This window comes from Coloeus monedula (genome assembly GCF_965178545.1).
Source record: "Coloeus monedula genome assembly, chromosome: 8".
Lineage (NCBI taxonomy): Eukaryota > Metazoa > Chordata > Aves > Passeriformes > Corvidae > Coloeus > Coloeus monedula.
The window spans coordinates 30036812-30061920 of NC_138788.1; the positions used below are offsets into that span (position 1 = coordinate 30036812).

Consider the following 25109-nt stretch of genomic DNA (forward strand, 5'->3'; position numbering starts at 1 on the left):
AATGTGGCTTCTTGTGTCCCTCCCCGTCCTGCTCTCCTCAACCTTGAATACTTATAAAATATAAGCGTCCACAATGAGATTATAAAATGTTGTAAGACTGGAGCCTTTGCTTTCCTGGCTGTTCAGTAAATACGCTGTGTCTCTTGGATGTGCCCTGAGGCTCAGAAACCCGAGGCCTGCCCACATCGTGAGTTCTACTTTCCTCCTTGCAAAGTGCCTCTGGCTACTGGAGCTGTCGATGCAGCCCCTTCCACCCCCCTCCCTGCTAAGAAAAAGCTTTTTTTTTGCCCTTTTTTCTTAAGACAGCTGTACAGCTGTAACAAACCTCGAATAGCTACTGGGGTTTTTTTATCAGTTGCAGGTAAGGCTAAAACCTAAAATATTCATTTGGCACTTGTGGGTCCAGGGCACTTGGCACAGGCATGTGAAGCCTCCGGTGCTGCCAGTTTGGCTGTGGTTCTCCCCATGGAGCCATGAGGGATTGGTGTGTTCCCCCACCCTTGTCCTGAGCTTCTGTGGGGATCACCCCATCCCCTTGGTGTCTGAGCTGCTGCCCTAGGTCCAGGGTTGTGCCCTTGGCTTCCAGAGAGCATCCCATAGAGCATCCCATAGGTGAGTGCTCTGTTGCAGTGGCTCCTGAGTGGTTTGGGGCTCGGCTGCCATCCTAGAGCCCTTCCTGGGAAGTCCTGCCCTTCCCTCCTGCACAGGCTCGCTGCACCCCTGGCTCTCACCCTCCTGCAAAGGCACAGAGTGAGCTGGTGCCCAGCTGCCAGGAATTAGTAGCAAATGGGCATCCCTGTGCCAGCTTTGGCAGGGTGAGTAGCTCTGCATCCCTCTTTTGCCGTGGTGTGTGGGGTTTTGCAGGCGTTCCCTAGCCCAGGGGCTGCACCTCTCCTCCCCTCTCCTGGGCATCCCTGCCATTCGCATCCCTCCCTTCCCGTGGCTGAGCAGGAATGTGACAATTGTGGGGAGAGCTCCCACAGGAAGCAGAGCATTTGCTGATTGTATCAGGGTGCACTGTTGAAGCTATTCTGTATTTAATTCTGTATGAACCTGATTTACCATCCTTGGAGGAGATTTTGCTCCCACTGCAAAGTCAAATACGTCTTTCTGCTCAGCCCTCTGACTCCTTTACATGGAAGTTGTTTTTCTACTACCTGCTAAGTTATTTAAATTTATTTTTGCATATTAATATTGAGAGAGAGCAAACTTATATACACGAACCAGCTTAAAAAACACTCAGTGTTTCCAAATCATGGTCCTTTAAATAAATAAATACAAAAGTTGCCTTGCAGGCCAGCCAGTTCAAAATCCCTGCACTATATTTAGCAACAAAAGCAACATTTTCGGCTATTTACAGATTTATACGCTCAGGGCTGCTCTGATGACTCCTTTGTTTCAGCTTTGGGGCTGTGGCATGAAAGTGTGACAGATGCAGATGTGGGAGCGCGGGCGTGTGGTGTCTGCGGGCTGCGCTCCCCGCGGCCATGAGTTGGGTGTTCGCTGCTGGATGGCGCGGCACAGCCACCCTCACCTCTCCAAAACAAACCTCTTCCACAACCACAAGAATTTGGCACATGGGGCAGAGTCCCTCCAGGACATGAGCTATTGCAGAGCTGCTGGTGCCACTGTTTCTACATGAATTTTTTTTAAATTCCAATTTTTTTTTTTTTTTTTTTTTATTTCCCCTCCTGCTTCTCTTCCACCCACACTTGGAGGGGAAGAATGCAGGCTCATGCGTGTTGCATTTTTCCCTGTGCAGCAGAATTTTTTTTTTTTTTTCTAGAGATTCATGGATGAATGTATGATTTCAATTTGATGTTCAAAAAAAAGAGCATTTTCCTTTCTTTTTTCTAGTTTGTTAAAACTGAAAGGATTATTTCGTATTAGTTCACATTATTTGATTTTTGTTTCTACTCTTTTCAGCTCAGGGAGTGGATATGGCAGTGTAGTTTTTTGACTGAGGAAAATTTTTCTCTCTGAACAAACAAAAAGCCCTCATTTCTTCAAAACTTCTCGTAGTGTCTTTTGTGCGTCTTAAGTCTGCAAACTATGCCAGTTCAACAAAAGTTGCTTATATTTAATATATAACCAAAAGTTGCTTGAAAAGTCAGCCTGACTTTCTAAAGACATGACATGATTTATTTGGGCTTTGCAGGAATTTGGCTTATTTTCATTGGGGGTGCCCTTTAAATGGGGGAAAAGTAATGTATAATGGTGTCAATTCTGGGCCGTATTTGTTTTAACATCTTTTTTGTCTGCATCTCTATTAAGAAAAAACAACATTTTATGTGTTCTTGAGGAAGAGTTTGTGTGGCTGATGATTCAACTAAGAATATTTTTAAAAATACTCCTTTTAAATACCTAAATGCATATTGCATTGTTTTGGTGGTGCTGGAGGAAACCAGAAAATAAATACACGGGGTGGCTGCCCAGGAACAAGAGGTGACAGCACAGATTTAGTGAATACTTCATTTGTTTTATTTTGCTTTCATCCCAAATGATTCACTTAGTCCTCCGCCTAAATATAATTCTTCCCACTTAGCCAGGAGTCATCTTTCCCTCTGGCCAGATGGGGTGTGTTTTCCATGGATATCTGAAGGCAAGCCTTCATCTTTTCCTCTTCTGATGCACGATTGAGACGTCCAGCTTTTATTTGGAAGGAAAATGGGTGCAGCAGTCTTGCTGTCCCCAGGACCTAGTGCCATCAGAGAAGCAAAAAGGGGGATTATTGATAGGGGTTCCAAATCCTGGGAAGGGAACGTTTCTTTCCCAGCTCTCTAGGAGGGATTTGGAAAGAGCCATAATCCTGGGTTAGGAATAATTTGTTACAGCAAGATGATACTTGAGTGGCAGGAGGATTCTGGCAGAGGCAGCAAGAGGGTTTTATTCAGAGGAGTAGCTGGTCTCGCAGAAGGTCAGGCTGACACAAATCCTACCCCAGCCCACAAGTGTTGTTTCTCAGCCAGCACAATTAGCTGAGGGGACTCTGTACCTCTTTTTACATCTTTCAAAGACATCTCCACACATCTGAGCTAAAAGATTACGGCAAGGAATGTGGACCAGGATATGATGCAGTGGAAAGTTTTTTTCTAAGGCAGGCCTTTCTGAAAAATAAAATAACCTCAACAGCAACATTCCCAGTTTCTCCTAGGAGGTCAGAATATTGCTGGTTCCAGTCTTATCTCCAGCACTTTTTTCCTGAGGTTGCCTTAAGGTTACATTTTAGTGTTAACTTAAAAAAAAAAAAAAAAAAAAGACAAAAGTTTCCACCCCTAGAGAAAGAGAATTTTGCAAGTACTTCGTTTTCTTGAGGGCCTGAAACCCTTGGAGCCATCTATTCTGCAGTTACCCCTTGTTTCATTGAAGGCCCAATCACACATGGAAACCACAAGGGAGGTGACAGGAAATTTGGTATGAAATTTGCTGGGTTTACTAGAGAGTGGCTCCCAGCAGTTCACTCAGAATTGCTACATCGACAGGAATTTCTGTGGTAGTGATTAGAGTCATGAGTTTCACTTACCCAACAGTGGAAGAAAGTATGACTCTTTTGGTAAAACCCTCTTAGGCCATGTTACAATAATGAGCAAACTGCTAAATTCTCCTGTAGCACTTTTTTACTCAGGATTCTCACCCACCCGTGCCACACATTCACAGGTACTCCACAAGATCTGAGATGAGAATTTGGATCAAAGAGTGAAGAAACTCCTCCCAACAAAGATCATTTAGGAAGCCCCTTTGGAGGGGGACTTGTCTTGCAGAGCATCCTTTTACTGTCGTGCCTTTGTCATGCCTCTGCTGGCTTTTGTTAGCTGGAGGTGCCAATCACTTTATAAATCAACCCTTTTTTGGCTGAAAGAGGGCAGGTCTAGATTAGCTATTAGGAAGAAATTCTTTCCTGTGAGGCTGGTGAGGGACTGGCACAGGTTAGCCAGAGAAATGGTCCATCCAAGGTCAGGTTGGATGGAGCTCTGAGCAGCCTGATCTCAGTGTCCCTGCTCATGGCAGGAATGTTTGAGCTTTGGATGATCTTCAAGGTCCCTTCCAACTCAAACCATTCCATGATTCTATGACTGATACAGGACAGAGTTGTACAAAGATAGGTCTCTTTATGTCTGGGGGTTTTTTTTACCTTCACACAAATACATGCAGTGGAAAATGGCACTAGTTCAGCATCATGGACATGTAGAGATGAACTTCCTGATGGGCTTCACTACCAGGGTACTGAAGGAGCCTGGTTGATGCTTCCCATAATTAGGAAACATGTAGCTCCCATTCCAGACTCCAAGTGGTGGAAGTGAAGGGAAAGATGGGGGCAGGTTTGGAGGGCTCCCTTTGCTCCTTGCACAACTGTGCTGTCCTGTGCTACAGATCCATGTGTGGTGAGTAGGGAGCAGGACAGGGCAGACATGTTCTGCATCATTAAAGCAGAAGCAAGCTTTGTGACCACTGCGCACCATTGTGTTGTAGGGTTTTTCTTCTTGCTTTTCCTCTAAAAAAAATTTTTAAAAGTAGTTTCAAAACTTAAAGTTATAGCCCCTCTACAGATAGAGCTATGCTCTTACCAGAGTTGAAAAGTTTTAAGGGAGGCAGGGTTCCCCTGGAGCAGACCTTTTGTTAGAATGGAGGTAGTTCAGTGCCATGATCTCTGTCTCTAACATGCTGTCAGATATCTTTACTGTCTTAATTTAAAGGGGAGGAAAGGAATTATATTTTATAGACCATAAAATGCATTCTTGGACTTCATGCAAACACTAGTTACCAATTGTTCTCTCACCCTCTGGGAGGTTGCCAGGATGAGAAATTGTGTGCCTGTACATCAAATTGTTTGGTGAATCTTGGAGGCTGGTTAAACTTTGAGTCCAAGCAAGATGTACTTACAGGAAGACTTTCTTGAGATTTTACAACTGTCCCATTCTTTATCTAATGGAAACTCTATGCTTAAGTGCAACAGAACATGTTGCAGAGAAAATCTGGGGAAAGTAGCTTAAAAATTAAGTTGGTTTTTTTTTTCTGGCTTAAAGTAGATAAAATGCTTGTTCTTGTTCCCTGATTGAAATTACACTTTTATTTGTGCCTGTCTTTTGGAAGAGCACTTTGTAGACCTCTGAGTAGTCCTCAGCCAACCTGCTGGTTTGTGCAGCGAGGATTGTGGGGTCTTTCAAATTAAATGTGAAAAAAGTAATGGTGCTTTCCCAAGCCCCACCCAAGATTGAGAAATATAGCCTGCAGTTACTTTGCAGAGATACCATGTGAACAGCAGAAAGTAATGCTGTGTTTCTATGTCACATGAACACTCTTCCTCTTGTAAAGCTAAAAAAATTATTTTAAATTCCTGCAGTAGCTGATTAGCCTTTACTTTACTTCTTCATGCTCGGTGTCAGTATCCCAGAACTCAGCTGTAGGCTACCAACCTTGCCTTCAGTAGAAGCAAAAAACCTGTCTTACTTCAGTATTTCAGTAGAACTGATGTCAAGAATGCCTTTCATCCATGTCAGAATGAGCAAATAATTATCTGCATTTGCTTGAACTTTCATAGGCAATAATTTTTGAGGAAGCTTCTGGTTATTCTCTTTAACTCTCTCCCACGGCAGCCTCCTCTGCACCCTTATCACTGTGTACAGAAAACCTGTGCAAGTGGGGGTGATGCCTGGCAGTAGGAATGGGATGGAGCTGTTCCATTGCATTTCCTCTGGGATGCAGGAAAAGAGCTGCGCGTGCTCTTCTGGGATGGAGGAGAAGAGCCAGGAGATTAGGTCAGGAGAAAGCACAGGATCTGGTCTTTCTGGGACGTTCCCACATCTCCAGTCAGGCGAACTGCAGTTGATGAGGCGCCTGTGGGGCTCAAGATGTTGCTTTGTGCCTTACCCCACTCCAAAAAGGGCATCCTCTTCGCCCATTACGTTAGTTTGCTCTGTGCCTTCATTTGAGACCGTTCCAGATTCCCAGGGTTTCCGCTTCCAGGCATCCCTCCTTTGAGATGATCTTGGGCTGTTTAATCACTAACACATTTCTCTAACTCTCAGCCAGTGGAGGACTCAGCTGTCTCATTTTTCTGCCCTAGCAGCACCTCAGCAATGTGACAAAGGCACAGGCGAAATACTGAAATGGGCAAGTCAAGGTCCTGGTGTCAGGGACTCCTGGGTATTACTGGAAAGGAAGGAGACAAGGTCACTTAAATTCTCAGTAATGGGAAAATTAAAGGACATTTTAGATTTTGAAGAGGACTTAATGCCTTATGTGCATGTGTCAGTTCAGGTACCTAACATCAGTTCCTGGGTTTTTTGCCACTCTTCCCCTATTTATGTATTTTACTTAATAATTTATTTTTGCGATATTGCAATAATTTAAAGGATGACGTTAGTTAAAAAAAATAGTGGAGATATATGATAAATACTTCCATGTTTTAAAATTTTATGCTTTAATTTCTTGAATGCTCTGGGGAAATCTTTTGTGTGGAAAGGATTGGTCTCATTGAAATCAACCTTGCTGCTTTTGTTTTGAGCAGCTCCCCTGTGCCTCGTGGTGGTGCATTACATATTCTGTAGAAGGACTCAGCATCGTGGGTGGTGTCTATTACTTCTCATACAAAAATTCCAGACATTGCAGATCTGCAAGGAATAGGAGGCCTTTTTAAAGTTCCTTCAACAGCTTCCTTCAGTTACTGAAAATAAATCCTTCAGATTTTGCTCTCACACAACACACCTCTACAAACAGTGATAACTGAAGACCAGAAATAGGAGTTTGAGGTAAATTAAGCAATAGAGAAGAAGCTGGGGGTCTACATTTAAATCTTTAGAGGCTTTGCTTCTGATGTAAGTGGGGACACTAGTGGGTGACAGACCTTTCTTTGTAGGTACCAAGATGAGTATCCTCTTGCAACTATTTTTTTTGTCTGTAGAGAGCAATTATGGGGTTGTTAATCTTTGTTCCTATCAGCTTCCCCATAAATGTCAGCTCTCCCCTCAGCCCTGTGATCTCCTGTGTTGCTGCTGGATTATATCTGGTTAAAATTTGTCTAGATGCTCCCTCCCAGAAGAACTTCTAGCTAAATATTGGAGAAACTCCTGACCTTCAAGTTGACATCCAGGTGTGTACTTCCACGTGATTCTGTGATGCTGGCCAAGGGAGAGACTAACAGCACAACTAGGATCAGGAATATTTCTATTTGAGATCCAGGGAGAAAGTGCAGGCTTTGGAGGTGTGGTCCAATGGTTAGGGGAGGTATTGGAGACCAGTGGCATCAAGCTGACTCCAGGAGCCCTTCTCCTGCTTGTTTCAGTTCCTGGGAGCTAATAAGCTCCAGCTGCAGGAAACCTGAGCTGGAAAGCATTGTGCAGCTTTCCCTCTGTTTAAAAATATGGCTTTTTTTTTTTTTTTCTTACTGCATTTATGTTTTTGTATGTTGTAGAACATCACTTGTAGGGCAATCTAGTAGTGAAAACAATAGTGTGACAAGGGGACAGGTCCAGGTTGGACACCGGTGCAGGAAACACCTGTGAGCTTAGTGCCATCCTTTCCTTCGTGGCTGCACCGCTTCGAGCCCAGCCCCGGCCTGTGGGGCAGCTGCTGGCCCTGAGTAAGAGTTTCCAGCAAACTCCTCTAGTGCTGGATATGAAGTTCAGCTGCCTTTGACCAACTCTGCTGTGAAAACTTGGGAAAGATGTTTGTTTGCCCAGCCAGTACTCAGGAAGGTGGCTGCTTTGGGGGGTGGCTATGCAGAGCTGCTCCCAGCGGGTCTGTGCTTTGCAGGACCCTCTGGTTGTAGATGGGAGGTGTGGATGTGTAGGGAGGTTCTTGGGGTTTTTTTTTGTTCCTTTTTACAGAAAAAAAATCTGGGCCATTCAAATAATTTGCCTTTTCCCTTGTGCTGACAATTTAACAGCCTTTTTAAAAGCTTTGGTTTCTCTCAAGTACGCTCGCCCCATACTTGTTTTAATTCTTGTGTGGAGGCCTGGAGCTTAACAATTATTTTGCTTAAGCTCTCTGAGACTTGCCATAAAACTTTTTTTAATTTTTTTTTAAACACACACATGCTAATGATCCCCATCAGATCATATTGTTAAACAGGGAATAAAGTACTTGCACCACGATGACATTATTTAAAAAAAATGTTAAAAGCAGGCCAGCAGAGCCCATTTCAACAGTTTTGTTCTGAAATAATTTGCACAGATTTGTTAGAGTTAATTTGTTGAAAAGTTCAGTGTTTGTACAGGCAAGTCGTGATTTTCACACTGAGACACAAGAAGCAGGAGAGGAGTGAGTGGGTGTCCAGCATTTCCAGGAGCAGGATGGTGGGAATTTCCTTCCCTCTTACTCTTCTCCCCCCTCCCAGCTGCCCGGTGCAGAAATGTAAAAGCAGTGTCAGAAGGCTGAGAAAGTCAGCTTTGGATTTTGTGGACTCCCTGCAAATCAGAGGAACTGTCTGGCTCAAACCTGCATTTAGGGCCAAGAGAAGAGGATTTCCTGCTATTTAGTTGCTTGAGGAAGGAAAGGATTTACCTCTCTGCTGTAGCAGGACTTCATTTTTCTCCTTTTTAATAAGAATACCATAGCGTAGGGCAGCAGTAGTAAACCTGCGAGAGCAATCACGGCTCTCCCTCCTCTTCCCCGTGGTGATGCAACTCCCCCCATGCCCAAGCATCCTCCTGTCGCAGCTCCCAGCCCCAGCAAGGGCTTGGCATGTCCCTCCAGTGGGAAAGAGAGAGTTGTGGAGGGGGTGGCTGCTGCGACGTCGCTCCCTGGGCCGGCTGCCGCGCTCGGCCGCCATCTGGATCCAGTTAGCTCTCTCGGCAGTAGGGCTGAGTCTCATTTCCTCCAACCAGTAATGTTATATAGGCAGTGATCCTGTTCTGCCCTAACATAATTGAAAATTATGTGTATTGTAGACTCGCAGCGCTGAAATGTAGACTTGTAAAAATCTGTGGCTCAGGTAGCCTGTGGAGATTGAATTTGGCACACAATGAAGCTTTTATGTAAAGTAAGAATTATAAGCCACCACATCAATATTGTGTTACAGGCATGACAATTCTTGGATGAGGAGGCCTTGAGTCAGGCTCGTCACCTTAAACAATGCTAATATTTCATACTTTATCAACAGGGCTGGCATTTTGAATCCAGCAAATTGGACTTTTTTGCTTTTGCAAACATCCTGCCGTTGAAGCTGTGGGTTCACTAGCTTGACATGGGCATTGGCTGTGGACTCTGGCCCCCTCTGCTTATCTGACAGACAGAACATCTTGCCCTTGGCGGGGCTGGGAGGCTGCTCTGGATCCTGGCCACTTGGTAGAGCTCATGGAAGTTGCTTTATCAACCCTCGTGCGTTACTGCTTTCCCTTGGGTCCAGTTATTTGATTTTATTTTGTCTCCCACTGGTGTATTATCCACTGGTAGAAATGGAAGCTGTCCATGTCTGTGCTTGTGTGCAAAACTGAGCCCTCTGGGTTTGGACTGTTCCTGCTACGCTTCATGTGCATGTCCAAGAGAAGCTGTTTGTGCTTTAGCCTTTGCACTGTAAGACGTCCTGGATTCTCTTTGCCAGGAGTGGGTAAGAGAAGGGCTTTACTGAGAGTCCAGACTAAGGGTTTTAAAAGGAGAAAAACAAAGTGTAACAGTAAGATCTTCTGAAACGTTCATCTTGCCCTTAGGTCAGCCTGGTGTAGGAGCTGAAAGTATGTGCTGAAGGCACAGGCTGTTGTGGGATAGAGGTGGAGAGGGAGCAACCATGCCTTCTTGCTCTGTTTCTTCTAATGGAATTTATTGCTAGTAAAAACCAGCAGAACTGACAGTCCTGAAGGCTTTGTAATCCCTGCAATAATTACTGACTGGATGGGGTCTGCTGTGAGCTCACCCCTGCTGCTTGTCAATGCCTCTGTCTGCCCTTGGGGCAGTCTCAGAGAAGCCCACGTGTTTCATGGCCTGTGTTTTAGGACAGCTGCTGCCCTGAGCTCCTTACAGGTTGTCGTGGTTGTAGGGATATTCCAGGGTTGCTTGTGACTGTGGAATGGTCATGGAAAAATGAAGGTGGTGGGTTTATTTTTGTGGCTAATGGCTTGGTGGCTGTGCCCTGAAAAGCCACTGTTGGAGCTGTCATGTTCTTGTAGGGGCAGCTGTGGCAGTGGTAGCTTCTTGTTCTCCAAAACAGTTGTGGACTTGGAAGCAGAGTCATGCACACATCCTGTGAGGACGTTTTCCTTGGAAAAAGGGAAAAATACTTCACTGGATGTCTGGAAAACCCGAGAAAGCCAGTAGTAGCTGTGACCCATCAGGACCCTTTCTGTAAATTCGTGTGCCCCTCTACATGGTGGTTCGATTGCTGTCTAAGAAAACTGGTGGACTTTTAAAAATGTAGCAGTTGTCTTGTTTAATAGTGCCATCTGCAAATCTGAAATGTATCAGATTTCCCCTCAAGTGAAAAAGCTCTCAGTTGGCTTAGGCTTTGGGTCCAAATTCTGCGCACTCGGGTTGCATTTTTACGCACTTTCTTGAAACCGCAAAGGGTTAGAAAGTTGCTTTAACATCATCTCAACTTTAAAATTTATGTTGTGGTCACATATATTGAAGAGCAGGGATTTGGTGCAAGTGATCAAATATCTGGAGGCTTGCAATCGAGTTGTAAGAGTTAGAAATGTTGCTTACGGGTAGTCTAGTTCCGGTTTGTTTGGGTTTTATTTCTTGTTTTTAAGTGCTGAAACATTCTGGTCCACATTGCACAAATCCCAAATGTGAGCATGAATAAAAACAAGACTTCTTGGAACTTGAGGAACTCATATGGGGCACAAATCCAGAGTATGGGTTTGTTTATTTGCATTCCAGTAGCTTGGAAAACTCAGGCCCTCCAAGTGATGGGAACTGATAACACATCCTCCCACTGGCTTCTGCTTTTTGGGCACCTCAGTGCCCAGAGTCTTGCAGCAAACAGGCCTTGCATGTGAGCAAATGTTTTGCATACGTGAGCAAATGTGATAGTGATGTGCTGAAAGCATGGAACCAGATCTCCTTCCTTCCTTCGTGGAGATTCAGATGCAGCTTCCGTTGTTCTCCTGGAGTGGCAGGGGCTGTTTGTGCATGGTGGTTCTCCAAGATTACTCTTACTTTAAAAAAAAAAAAAAAAAAAAAAGGAATGGGTAAACATAACTATTTCTCTAGTGGGTATTTTCTAGGAATAGATCTTTCAGGTCAGCCAGAGTCTAGTGCTAAACAGGAGCTTCTGCAGTGGCCTGATCTATGTGGGCAGCTGCTTTTCTTAGTTCTGGGAGGGGGCTGAAGGTATGTGGCCATACACATTTCTTCCAGCATGATACAGGGCTTTTAGAAGTCTCGTATTAGCCTGTATTAGTTGAGACAGCACAGCACCATGCAGAGAGAAAAGCTTGGGCTGAAATTATATTTAGATGTATGGCCCAGAAGTTTGTTTGGGATAACTGATTCCTCTGTGGGCCTGCTCTTGTTCAGACCAGAGTCGAACGCTTCTGGTGCAGCGAGCTGAAGCTTTTCTTGCTTTTGAATCAATGTCCCATATGCTGCAGACATGGCACCTGTGTGTGTTCAGCCTGTCTGCTGGTGGCAGTGCCACAGAGAACTTGTGGCTGTCCCTGAGCCAGGGTTGGCTGACAGAAGATAAGCAAGAAGAGAATCTATGGTGTCTTCCAGAAATGGTGAAAAGTAGAGAAAAACAGTGCCAAGACCCAGCAGTGCTGGGTCTTTTTGGGGTAGTGCTCTGCCTTTAGGGCTCATACAGCACTGGGGAGTTGAAGCAGTTGACTTGGTGCATTTGTTGAAAGAAGGCTGACAGATGACCCATATAGTAATGAGATCACATTCTTAACTCATGATATATTTTCCCTCTGCTGACACTGATACCCACCTTTTCCCTTGTCCCATCCTCTCCATGGTTATGCTATTTTGTTTCTTTGTGGGTTTTATTCTAGTTCTAGATTTGCTACAATTAGTAAAATTAATGTAATACTGTCTTTGCAATCTGTTTTATTTTCTTTTATTCCTGAACTGTAACAGAGTGGTATGAAATTGTTAGTTCTGCACAGATTTTGTCTCCACAAACATGTAAGGTTGTCTTAATTTTTGTTTCGGTTCCTTGCATAAGTTTTAATTTATACTTTTTTATCCATGTTACCTAAGATTTGTTATTTTTTTTGCCTTTCTTTTCTGAACTCATTTTTCTTTTCCCATTTTTGTTTCCTCCATCCAGTATCTACAGATGAAATGGCCACTGCTTGATGTTCAGGCAGGGAGCCTTCAGAGTAGACAAGCCCTCAAGGATGCTAGGTCTCCATCTCCAGCACACATTGTTGTAAGTAAACACAGAAAGATGTTCTTCCTTTGTTTAAAAAAAAAAGGCATTTGACATTAATGGCATTGGTTGTCATCAGTTTTCTTTTACACAGACCAAAGGAGAAACACTTCAAAACAAACAAATCCCTAACAAGCCTGTGGTAAAAGGAGGGAATACTTTTTTTGTCACTGGGCTGTTTATGAAATTATCATCCATGTTCCTTGCAGGAGACTAGGGAGCCAAAAATGCTCTGAATTTACACACTGCAGAATTACGTAGTGGCAGTGGAGTCCAATCAGGCTGGTTTACACATCTGACAGTGTTGAAGTGAAGAGAGTCAAGAGCCTGTCTGGAAAGCAGTAGAAAAATCAAAACCAAGCCTATTCTATGTCCTTTACCTCAAGAAATCTTTCCTTATTGTAAAATCTTGGATGAGAGTTTGTGAGAGTTGGTCAGCATTCTACCTGGGTGAAGGCTCAAAACAAAGAGCCAAGTTTAACAAAGCACATGTCCCTTTGTGTTGTGATGACTTCTCATTTAGTATAAACAGTGATATCAAATGTTTACTACTACCTGCAAGATATAAAACTCTCTTTATAATGAGTAGTATTTTAAAAAATAGTATTATTTATTAATTTCTAACTTAAATTTTGAATTCTTGATTAATTTTTTGTGTGCTTCTATTGTGAAAACAGTGTTGAGTTTGCAATGTTCAGTACAAATTTACATGAGAGTGATTTGGGGGTTTATTTTACTTTCTAAAGTAGCATCCATAGAGATCTAGGAGGAAATGGTTTGTTTATGTGGTGATTTGCAAGAGAGGTGATATGCAGTGGTCCATCCTCACCCATAGCCAGTGTCAATGCCATTTATTGTTAAGGCACATCTTAGCTCTGACTATTCGTCTGGCAAATTTACCTCTGGAGAAGATGGCATGTAGTAGATCAGAATATTTCTTCTGAAGTAATTCATCATCTAGTTTAACATGATTTTTTTTTTTGAAACTTTTTTACAACCATTGGATGATAAGGTAAATACCAGGAATAGAAACTCTGCTCATTCTTTACTTTTTGCTCTATAGTCTAAAGCTGACATAGCTGGTAGATCATCCAAGGCACACATTGGTTTTGCTAGAAATCTCCAATTATACTAAGAATTTTGAGGAGCTTCTTTTTCCATTGTTGTCTCTTTAAATTGAGAATGTCAGCCCTTTGCTACGAGTGTCATAGTTCTTTATTTAAAAAGAAAAAAAGATTTCTGATGTTTTAGAATCCATAGCTTCTAAATCATCCCTCAATCCATCAGAGAGCAATTGGAACAAGACTGGTATCTGCCCAGTTGCTATCTAGTGCTGGCTGCTTCACTTTTTCAGAATGACTTTGCTTTTCCTTCCTGTCCACTTGGGCTGTCACTGGAGGAAGAGATCAGAGAAAAGACATGTGGCTGGTTATTCAGAAATCTACAGTCATCAAAACCTGCCATCATCTTACTCTTAATAAGAGATGAACTAGAGAAACTTCCCTATTTTAATTCATTTCTTTTTACTGCTGTGCTAGAGGACTGACAGGGGGTGGGAATGTTCCCAGGGCTCTGGTGTGGTGGAGTGGTGTCAGTCTTGTAGGAAGAGATGGAGGGGGGAGCAAGAGGCTTCTCCTGGATGGTTGCAGCTGGGGAGGGCAGGCCGAGTTTGGTTCAGATCACCTGAGCTTCCCAATGCTGAGCATCCACTGTCCCTAAGCCTCCTGCCCTGCAGGAGAGCGGACACTTACCTTTAAAACCCAAAGCAGCTTATGGTGCTGAGGGGGTTGACTGGGGTCTCAGCTCCCCAGACTCTCTCCAGCCCTTCCACCCAGGTGTGGGTGAGGTGGAGATGAGTGGTCAACAAAATATACAAAAAGGGTTCAAAAATCACAATCATTTTGGAAAATGAAGCGAAACCTGCTTCCAGGGAGGCTGATCTGCTTTGTGTTTTGACCATTTATGGGGTTCTTATGGGTCTCTTTAAAAGCTGTTTCACTCTGCTATTCAATAAAAAGCATATTTACCATAGCAACCACTTAGGCCATGAGGAACATATACTACCTCCGAGATGGAGGCCACCTTCCGAAAGAGCCACAGCTGGCATTTGTAATGTGATCTTTTGTGCTACTTACAATATTGGAGGGAGAGGAGGTGGAGGAGGGAGTGAGGGGGAGATTGGTGGGTTTTTGGGAAGGGGGGAGGTTCTGCAAGGTTTAATGTTTATTTCTAGCAGCAAACTGTTTTGCTTTGTTCTGTTAAAATATATAAATAAGGGGCAGCTTTTCCCGCCCTTTTTCCTGGCACCGACCCCAGGCCACATTATTTTGTGGAGTGAAAATGGTCTTATTTTTTGGTAAACAAAGTTAGACAGGGTAATGGTATTCGGGGGAGATGAAGTGGCTGCAGATGCCAGTTGGCCTGGGATGTGTCAGGTATGTCTGGTGTCCCCATTGCTGCTGCTGTGCCTGCCCACAGCACCTGGGACCTGGCTGCTCTTGCACAGGGCTCTTCACCCATTTGTGAAAACGCAGTTAATCTTTTTGTGGAACAGTGATGGGTATTTCATGGGCATCCTGATGTTTCTGTGCAAGTGTAATGTGTAGGGATAGAAACTGGTTCTCTACCCTGGTTGCTGTGTCTAGTCTATCCATCAAGCGTACCTATGCCAGTTTTTCATCTTCAAATCAGTTGGGCTGCCCTGAAGATCTGTAGGAAAATGCTAACACCTGCAAATCATGTCTTATCTTTCCCCTATCTCTGAAATAAGGATTTGAGGCTAATCTTCATAGCTGGATTACAAAGAGAGAAAAGGAGAGTGTGGGGGGCTTGGGTTTTCCCCCTGCTTTTTTTTTTTGCCTTTTTTTTTTTTTTACTTTCTTTTATTTTTACTTTCTTTTTTCTCCCCCCCCTTTTTTTTTCCTTCCTTTTTTTTTTTCCTTCTCTTTTTAACACTCTTTTTTCTCAGTGCTTGGCTGTGACAACCACAAGCTCCATGTCAGCCTTTACTCCCAGCTCTGATGAAACTCCCCTTAGGAGTTCAGTGTAATGACTCAAGGCTGTATAACATGGCCGTTTGTAATGTCTTAAGTAAAATCTATTCTGCTCGTCAGCCATCCTCCTTTCAGATTTGTTTAAGAATATTAAGTTAAGACTACAAAAATTGAAGCAAAAGACCAGCATGAATAATTTGGCTGGATTGCTGCCCCCAGTGCCGAGGACTGGGTTAATACTGCTTTTTCACAGTGCTTGAGGGAGTCTGCAAGGCTCTTAATGAGAAACAGAATATTAAACTGAAATTATGTTCAGTAGGTCTTGAGGAAGGTACAGCATGAGGCTCCATTTAAGACCAGTGCATTTATTTACATTTAGGTGCTTCACTCGTCTGGTAAGACTTTTTGCATCTTGCTCTGGCACAGTCATGCTGCTTATCTGTGTCCAAAAGTGAAAGAAAACTGGGGGAAAAATTGTTTTAATAGTATACTATTAAGCTTGCTAGGTCAAAATTTTGAATTCAGCCTGCAGATAGTACTATTATGAGGCTGGGATATTTTAAAAGTGTTTTTTATAGTTATTTCCTCGCTTGTTTTTTCTGACCTTTGATTTAATTGAAGGTATTAAGGTTTTGTGAAACAGTCTTAGCAGAAGTTTTGGGTGCAAAGCAGACTCCAGCTGGGTGCCTTGCCCTCAGGGAATGGGGTGCTAGTTGTCCTGAAATCCCATGGTCAGTGTGCACCTGATTGGATCCACATGTGTGCTGCCGGCATGGTGATAAGGATGAGAGATGGGTGATGTATCCCATCTCAAATGTTCATCTTACATGAACATTTTCTGTTGCAGCCTGGACAGGCAAGTGAAAATGAGCGAGGCATGTCTGTGCAAGGATCTCCGAAATCTGCTCACTGCAGAAAGCAAGCTCCTTTAAAAGCATTTTTATCTGTGTGCATTCCTACAACCTTAAGGAGAAAACCAGTGCTGTTCTTCCCTGCTCTCTGCGAAGTAAATGCTCTGGCTCAGTCATACCCTGTTTTGGGCAGGAGTGTGGGTGAAAACCAGTCCTGGGATCCTGCCTCCTGCAGGCTGTGCAAAGACTTGCTTTTAGTTTCCTTTGTACCCAGCAAAAACATCCAGAACCCAAGATGATGGTGGCTCGGTACAACATATTCCTTATAAAACAGTAAGGGGTTTAAAAAATTCCTGCATTTTGAAGTAAATGTCAATGTTAACCTTGGGGGGAGGACTTCCAGTACTTTTTGGCCTAATGTGTAAGGAACACAGCCATATAGTAGACTGAATCACCAAGAACAAAGAATCACTGTGCAGTAGTGTATCTATTTTTTTCCTTTTTTTTTTTTTTTTTTAAAGAAAGTAAAAATGTTTTTTCAAAACACAATGCAACAAGCAAAACTGAAGGCAAACCCATCTGAAATGTACTGACTGTTCTCAGCCTCTTCGATGTGCATGGACAGCAGGCGTCTGGGACCTCTGCGTGGTTTGGAGAGATCAGAAGTTTTTTCCCAGAGCGATTAGAGTTGAAACTGCACAGTCTGCCCTGCCTGTTCCCCAATGTTTTTTGTCTTATGTGGTTTGTACTTCTGCATTTTAAAGAAAAAACCAAATACCTACTAGTAACAGTTAGGTTTATCTTAGCCAGATTTTAAAATGCACCTACAGTGTCACTTCAGACAGGCTGGAAGTGGGGTGCATCCAGACATACGTATGTCCTGTATGTGTGGAGCCATCTGGAACCAAAATCTTGTAACTTCCACTCACAGTGCTCCAAGAGGGTTTTTAAAGCTCTTGCTTTGTTTGTCTTTAATGTTTTGTTGCAGGGAGACTGTTCTTCCTCTACAGTAATCTCTTGAAATGTTCTTGGATTCCAGGCTGCCTGCACCCACGATAGGACCCCTCTTCTGTCCCTAGCGGTCTGCTGGGTGATCAGGAACACAGTGGTGTTGTAGGGGGAAGGACTGGGGTGGGCATCACCAATGTCAGTGCCTGGTATTTGAGAGGAACACGTGCATGGGCAGGAGGAGAGGGCTGTGTCTGAGCTGTCCTGGTGCCCACTCAGTCCCTGATGGCTGGTAGGTCGGGGACCCAACATGCAGATCCCTGGGACTCACTCTGCAAAAATACCCACGCAGACTTAATTGGAAAGCTCCTTTAGTGGCGCTCTCCTTTTTAAATACTCTATACTTTATTTGGCTAATTGCTCTGGCAATTTGCAAAGTACATAAAATGTTTCATTAATACATGCCCAAAAGTGTGCAAACATCTTGTCCTGAATTTTTGGAGCTTCTTGGAATTAAGCCACAGAACAAATTAAGCTTGCTGAGAATTTTGTGGCTGAATCTTTCACCACTAATTCCTTTTGATTTTTTGTTGGAGAGGGTTGTGTTTAAAAAAATTCTGTGTACAAACCAGAATGTTTGGGGCTAAGTATAGAATTCACCTACCGGCAGCCCAATAAAATTGCTTTGGATGGGTTCCTGTAAAACACACCCATTATATTCAGTACCCATTAAATATGAATGGAAACCTAGTGCTCGGTTTGTGTAGAGAACAGAAGAAATGTGGGCTCCTTGAAAGTAATGCACTTGGTAATTCAATATGTTTGCAAAATAGTTCAGACTTTAGGGGACTGCTTCATGCCCTTGCGTTTACCCTGTAGCACAATGTCCATCCTCTCCAGCCCTTGCTTCAGTACTGGAGGTAACTCCTCTGCTGTAACGCTGAGACTGGGGAAATGTGCAGGCTTGTACCTCTTACTGTGTAGTGAGCAGGAATTTAATGCTTCTGCAAACATCAGTCAGCACTAAAGCACCTTCAGAAGACACCTTGCGGCTGGTTTGGCAGCTGGGATAAATTGTCACGCTTGGTTGTAGTCAGGAGATCTGTGAGTAGTTCCAAGAACTCTGAAGTATTTGGATGCTGGGATATTTCAGCTGTGAATAAATGCTGTAAAATGTATAGTACTGCCAACGCCAATTGTTCTAGGATCATGAGTCAGGCCTCAAAAGATCATGAGGATTTGGGGAGGGGGGGGTTGTGTGTTGTTTTTGTTTGTTTTCTGTTTCTTAAATAATACATTTTGTGTTCTCTTTATTTGTTCTGTTTCCTGAGCCTGCAGGGTATACTCTGCTCAATCTCAAAGTTTTCTCTACAGCAGTTCGTGAGCTTGCTGTGTGCTGTAAGCAGTCTGAGGTTCTTCCCTAAACACTTGACTTCAAGGCTACCATGCCTTGAAAAACAGCAAGTATTGCTGGACTGGCTGTAAAATTGTGGGAGTTAGCAACCCTAAGTGTTGCTCCAGGAGAAGGCAGCTGAGTAGGAGTGTTAGGATATGCTTGGCTCAACCAAATTCTCATCTGTTGAACATCCATTTCTTGTGAATCGTGTGGTTTGACTTTGGGAGAACCCGGTCCTTGGTGCTGGCAAAGGCTCTGGCTTTGAGTGCTGGGTAGCTTACCTTGTGATGGATGGCTGCAGCATTCCCAGGCAAGGACAGGCTTCTCTAACATTAGTGGGGACAGCTCAGTAGGTCCTCCTGGAGCAGCAGGTTTATAGCCACGGATATTGCGGTGAGCTAGCACCAGTTCTGGTTTCCTGAAGAGGCTGTCCAGTCTTGCACATAAGTTGGAGCCTTGAGATTTGGCATTTTGGTTTGTAATGACACACCAAAGTATATCTCTCTCTGACATATTTCAGTATTGAAGCTCTCTGGGTGAAGAGGAAGCAGGACAAAAGCTTGCTCATCAGATCATCTTAAGAAAGACGTAGCTGTGCTGCCTTCAGTGTGGTTGGAAGTGCATCTACTACAGCATTCCCTCATGTATCTTTTGTTTATAAAATAGCCCCTTATGTCCTGAATGTGACACAAATCGGATACCTAAATTCTGGCCCTTTTTGAGTAGTTAGCCTGGGATACAATAAACCTGCAGAGAGCAACATTTTGAGAAACCTACACTGGGAAGGTGGTTTAGGAGAGTATTTCAGCACAGAAGAATGCAAGCTGCATTTTGGATTCAAACACATGGCAGTTTGTTATGCCGGAGCATGCATGTTAAATGAACTTCTAGGGACTTGTGTGGGCCTACAATTAAATATCAGCAGGCTATCAGCTCTCCAGCAGAAGAGTGGCTGTGCCAGGCAGAATGAAGAGGATGCAGACGGTGTGTCCCCAGAGCCCTGGGCGGGTGCGAGGGCAGCAGCAGCAGCTCGGCCTTGGCAGCGGGTGAGGAGCCGCAGCAGCGCCGGGTGATGCTGCAGAGCCAGATGGGTGAGCCTGTCAGATCAAAGTTGATGTGTACCGAGGGTGGCAGACTTGGCAGGGCCGCTCGCCGCAGGTCCTCCTCCCCGCACACCCTGTCTGCAGCTGAAGTTTGTGGCTGGATTCAATCTGGAGCTTAGAGAAGTAGGTACTGAATAATGCAGCCTCCTCTGGAGCCAGAGCCCGTGCCGACTGGAGCAGGAACAGGAGCAGCCATCATGTGCAGAGCAGAAGATTTAATGGGTATGATGTGGCCGTGGCACTTACTTTTCCCCAAATTTCTAGAACCACGGTCTTCCCTTTCCAGTACAGCTTTGGGCTTGTTGACGCAGAGTGGAAAAGCCCAAATACTCAGTCGAAGGAGCTATCTGGGAATAACTATTCCTCATTATCTCTCCATGCGGCCACTCTTATTCAGCAGTAAGAGGTCCTTTGTGTGGTTTAGCTTAATCCGCTTTGGAAACGGATTAAGCTAAATCTCACAAAGGAACTCTTAGTGCTGAATAACGGTGTCCACACGGAAGGATAATTCGAAATAGTTGTTCTGCATTTTTCAATTCACACTTGAGCACAAAAACTTTCCTGTGCAGATGAGCCCACTTGAATAGGAACCACCTATTTTCTGTCTAAACAAGGTCTGTGTGCTGTGTCCAGGTGCGGTAGTGAAGTAAACAGCACGTATTTTTCATTAAAAAGAAAGGAAGGAAACTGGCATTGCTGGGCTCAGGACCATTTTTTTGCCAAGTTGCTCCAACCCAGGAATATTGCTTTTCTCAGCAGTTCATGTGGTTTGGTATTAGATTATTCATGGGATACTTTACTTTCTGGACTGTATAGACATTTCTACTCTTCTGTGAAAGAAACTGGAGCTGCCTTGTAAGCCACTGCATAAAGAGAAGGAAGGATGCTTTCTGCTCTGCCCTATGCAGACCTGTTTGGCAAGGGGCAGACCCATTTTGGAAAGCCTTTGGGGTGTTAGAGATGTTACAAGTAACAGGGAGCGATGCCTTTGTAAAACAACCTCCCAGCTCTAGTCTGTCCCCAAGCAGTGTTCTGTGCTTATTTTCACAAAAGAAAGCTAGAAATAGTTGTCAAACAGATTTTGGGTTTGGATATGCAGTGGGCTGGTGGCAGGGGTCTGGTTCCAGGGGAACTTACTTGGAAGCTTCACTCATACCTAGCAGATACCTGTGAGTAAAGCCATTGAGCGCTTTCCTGAGGTGGGGAAGCATTGCTCACTCCTCTGTTTCACCAATGTGGTCAGAACAGATGCTAAGTAACTTTCCCAAGTTGATTTTAAGAAAGCGATGACCTCCACATCTGGATTTTAGAGGCAAACAAAAAAGCCTGTAGCCCCACAGGAAAGCCAAAAAAACCAAAAAAGAAACTGAAGTAGTTTTTGAAATCTAAACCTAAAATCCTAACGTGTCAGACCTTAGAGGAAAGTTACTTTTGGTGTTATTTAGGTTCTTGTGTCAGATGTACCTTTTGCCTCATGTCTTGGAATTAGTAAGTTTGGGGGAGCTGCAGCAGTCCTTCCCCCACCTTGGCTGGCAGTAGCCATGCACCCAGGGTCCCGTCTGTAGGAATGATATGTGCAAAATGAGGGATAGGCTGGTTGGGGGTTGTGGACATGCATGGTTTGAGCACATATGTTTGTGTGTATACAAGAGGAAGGGTGTTTTCTGACTAACCTCCCTGATGGAAGTGAGAAGTAACCAAGTTTTGGGGTTTGGTTTGAGGGTTTTTTGTTGTTGGGTCTGGTTTTTTTTTTTCCAACCATATCCCTCTATTGTCTTGGTGCAGATTAAGGACCTGATGGTGACCCTGGGCCCTGCAGTGCAGGCCTGCAGAATGAGGTGCAGTTTCCTAGGAGAGGCGAGTGGTTCTCTAACATGCATTCTTCCTGTTGGCACGACTCAAAAACTCCTCAACTACTATTACTGTGGAAACTAGCTTCCCCTTCCTTTTTATTTTTTGGGTCTTGATTCAAGAAATCATTAAACATGCGTTGATGTCCATCGGTGTTCAGGACAACACTTAAGCATGTGCTCAAAGTATTGTCCTGTGTAGTGATGCTTTTCTGAGTTGGGATGCTGGAAATGAGCATTTATATGAAATGAAGTCCCTTCCTGAGAGATGGTTGTGGCCTCTGCCTGTCCCCCAGCTACTGAGATGAAAGAGGGAGAGAAGGAATAGTGTGACCTGAACTCTTCTCCCCTGGAGCTTGTCCTTGTGCTGACATATTTATTCCCAGGAGTGTAGGAGGAGTAGTAGAAGAAAAGCTGCAGAAGGGCTTTGGTCTTGATGCTCATCTGCCCACTGGGAAATGGACAAAATCTGTCCATGGTCTCCTACCCTGGCTGGAAGGGTAGTGTCTGGGAAAGGAAAGAAAACAAAAAAAGTTGCCCTGATCTGTGCCTGCAGAGCTCTGCAATGTCAGTATTGAGTGTTGTGGGTGTGTGACTGCCCTGTAATAAAGAGATGATGTTTTATGGAGGAAAGCAAAATGAACAGACCTGAAAGCCTCCAGACTTTCTTACTATGCACTTATGGCTGTGAACACTTCTCCTGCCAAGCAGCTGCATGGAAGCCATATCATTAGAAAACCCCAAATGTCTGCAGTAAAGTTTTCCCTGGCAGCAGAACTTCTGTCACTGCATGTTGGGTGTGTCTATGTGGTTAATTAATATTAAGCAAGCAAGATTTTGAATTGCTAAAGCCGTAACTGCTTCACGTTGACTCCTCATCTTGATGCTTTTCAGGCATGTCCAGCTCTTTGGAGGGAAATCGTTTACTGGACATGAAATAACCTGCTCCTTATTAAAGGGCTCCTATGGCCAGGACGGGTTACTTTGGGATAAGCTCCGGTGTGAATCTGAGGCAATGCTGGTTGCTCCACAGTTGCTGCCCAAGGGGTAAATGTGAGGCAGCAGCTGCCATTTGGACTGAAGGAGTCCAGAGCTGAGCATGTGGCCGAGCAGTTGCAGCGGAGCTGTGAGGCCTCGCTGGGCTCACCCTGCAGTGACTTGTTCCGCTCGTCATGCCCGGGGCACGTCCAGGGAGCGTCCGCTCACACCGGAGATGGACTGTTAAGCTCCATTCCTGTGTAGGCAACACTTGGACACCTCAGATCACTGTGCTGAGGAATCCGTGGGATGAGTAAACAGTGAGAAAGCATGAGGGAGCAGTCCCAGCACTGGTGGGTGAGGAGAACAGCCAAAGAGCTGGTGCCATGTTCTCATCTGGCCAACTCAAGCTGCTCCACGCCTGGGCGCCCAGCTGGGCTTGTGACTCTTGAATTAAAGCATCATCCTGCTCCTGTTCGCTGGTGGTTGGATTGGGGGCCTTAGTCTGGGGTTGGAAAATTAGGTACCCTTCCCTTCCCAAGTGCCATTCAAGCATGATAGTGGCTTCTCCCTGTGGACACAGTTTCACCGATGTGACTGTGTAATGAGCCGGTCAAAGCGCTTGGTGCAAATTAAAGATAATTTCATTATCATTTTACTGTTGCCTGTATTTAGGAAGATCTAGTAGGCAAGGAACTGTCAGAAAAGCAGATTGTTTTTGCTGCCTCAGGTTGCCCAAATGCAGGGGAGATGGGGCTGTGCAGCGCACGGCTCAGTAGCGGTTGGGTTGCTGTACGTGTGTGGTGTGACAGGCACCGTATGCTCACGTCCCTTTCCCAGAAAGGTAACGTGTTCTGCATATCAGATCACGGCAAAGCTGGAAGCAATGTACAGCTCCCCTGAGTCTGAGTTCACAGTCCAAACTGGTAGGCTAGCCTGTCTTTGACATGCATATTTAATGCTGTAGTTGTCTTTGCATATTTTGCTGGAGGGGATTAAACGCAAAAAAAAACCCCCGGTTGCTCACCTGTCCTTCAGCACAGGTGAGCTTTGCACTTTTTCCCTTGGACATCTGTGAGACATTTAAAAGAGCATCATGGGTTCCTGACATCAAAGAGTTAATAGCAGTGAGTGGGTACAATAGCTCATTAGGACTTAAACGTGGGCTGCAAACTCAGAAATCTTGATAATTTTGGTCTATAAGGACACTGAACTTTCAACCCTGGTTCAGCAATAATAAATGCCTGTTAAGTAAGGCTTCCTTTTATGAAGAGAGGGTGGATGGATGCATTTCAATGGACTTTAAAAGTATTGCTACTCGTTTCAGCATCTGCTGGCCGAATGCATCCGGGCATGGGAAGGCATTTCAAGATCTGCACAAAAAGCACTTTGAAGTATAACCTTTGTGAGCATCTTGCTAAACCTGACTGCAGCTGGAAGCAGCACTTTATCTATCTATTTATTTATTTATTTATTTACTTGGGGAGTATTTTCATTTCAAAGTTGCTTAAAAAAAAAACACCACAAAAAACCCCCAAAAATAAACCTGTGAGCAATTAAACGAAAATGCAGTTTCGAAACTTTGACCCAAAGTGAAAGGTGATAGTGTATGTTTGCTTTTCACATGGATGTTTCCATAACCAAATATATTAGTGCTGATTTTTGAAAGCAGGGAAGGTGAAGCTGCGCTTGGGGATAGAGCTCAGGGAGCTGCTCAGGCTGACAGCCCTGCCACCCTGGAAAAGAGGGGCTCAGGCACGTAGCCGTCCTCCAGCCCATGCTGGCTGTGCCCACAGGAATAGCCCAGCGAATAGCTCAAAAATCTTTAACAGCCCATTTGCTTACCTGTAAAAGGTTCCATTATGGGGACTAAGATTCAAAACAAATCTCAGAGTGGCTGCACGTTACCACTTCGTAAGTTGCAATCTTCCTTGCCTTGAGTTCGCAGGTCTTGATTCAGACAGGCTTCTACTGAGGTCCTACATGAAAGTTGTGTGTGTGTGTGTGTGTGTGTGTGTGTGTGTGTGTGTGTTTTACCTTGCCTCTCAGAGAGCACGAGGGAGACCTCCGTGAAGAGAGTGACAGGGTTTGATATAAACCAGCAGGACTGCATTGCTGCCATTATTCGACAGTAAACCCTTTCACAATGCCATATGCTGTGCATTCCAGCACAGCAGCGGAGGGTGTGATATAGTTAAAGCACACTCGGCAAACAGGAAACACTGGTGACCGCTGTGTGTGCTTTTCATGGAGATAAAGTATTGAGAGCGTAACGAAGGGAAAAAAAAAAGTGCTGGGAATGGGGGGAGAGGATGGCAGGGGTGAAGGAGAGGGATATATTTTGGGCCTGATGCTCCGGTCATTATGAAAACGCAGGCAGGAAATGCAGCCGCGAAGCAGCCGAGAAAACACTGCTTTGCTCCAAGATGTTTGTTTTACTCCATTACATGTATTTTCTAGTTTGCTGCTGGGTAGCAAGAGTGGGTGTGTGTGGTTTGGTTTTTTTCAGGTTTTTTGTTTGTTTGTTTTGTTTTCTTAATTAACTTTCTTTTATTTTTAAAGTTCCTGCTACTCTGGCTTAGTATCCAACTCCCTTCCCCTCTACCCTACCCTGGTTAATAATGAAAGGCTATTTTAAGGGACTGGAGTTCAGTAACACATATTTCATACTCCAGGAAAA

The 25109-nt window shown here is 44.3% G+C and overlaps 1 protein-coding gene across 8 annotated transcripts in view; it reads left to right on the forward strand.

Moving 5' to 3' along the window:
- Positions 1–25109, forward strand: part of TCF7L2 (transcription factor 7 like 2) — a 173927-nt gene that overhangs the window by 50280 nt on the left and 98538 nt on the right. For all 8 annotated transcript variants that reach the window (XM_082285723.1, XM_082285719.1, XM_082285721.1 and 5 more), the window contains exon 4: positions 12209–12310. In XM_082285723.1, coding sequence (XP_082141849.1) covers positions 12209–12310 — 102 coding nt within the window. The remainder of the gene's footprint in view (positions 1–12208; positions 12311–25109) is intronic.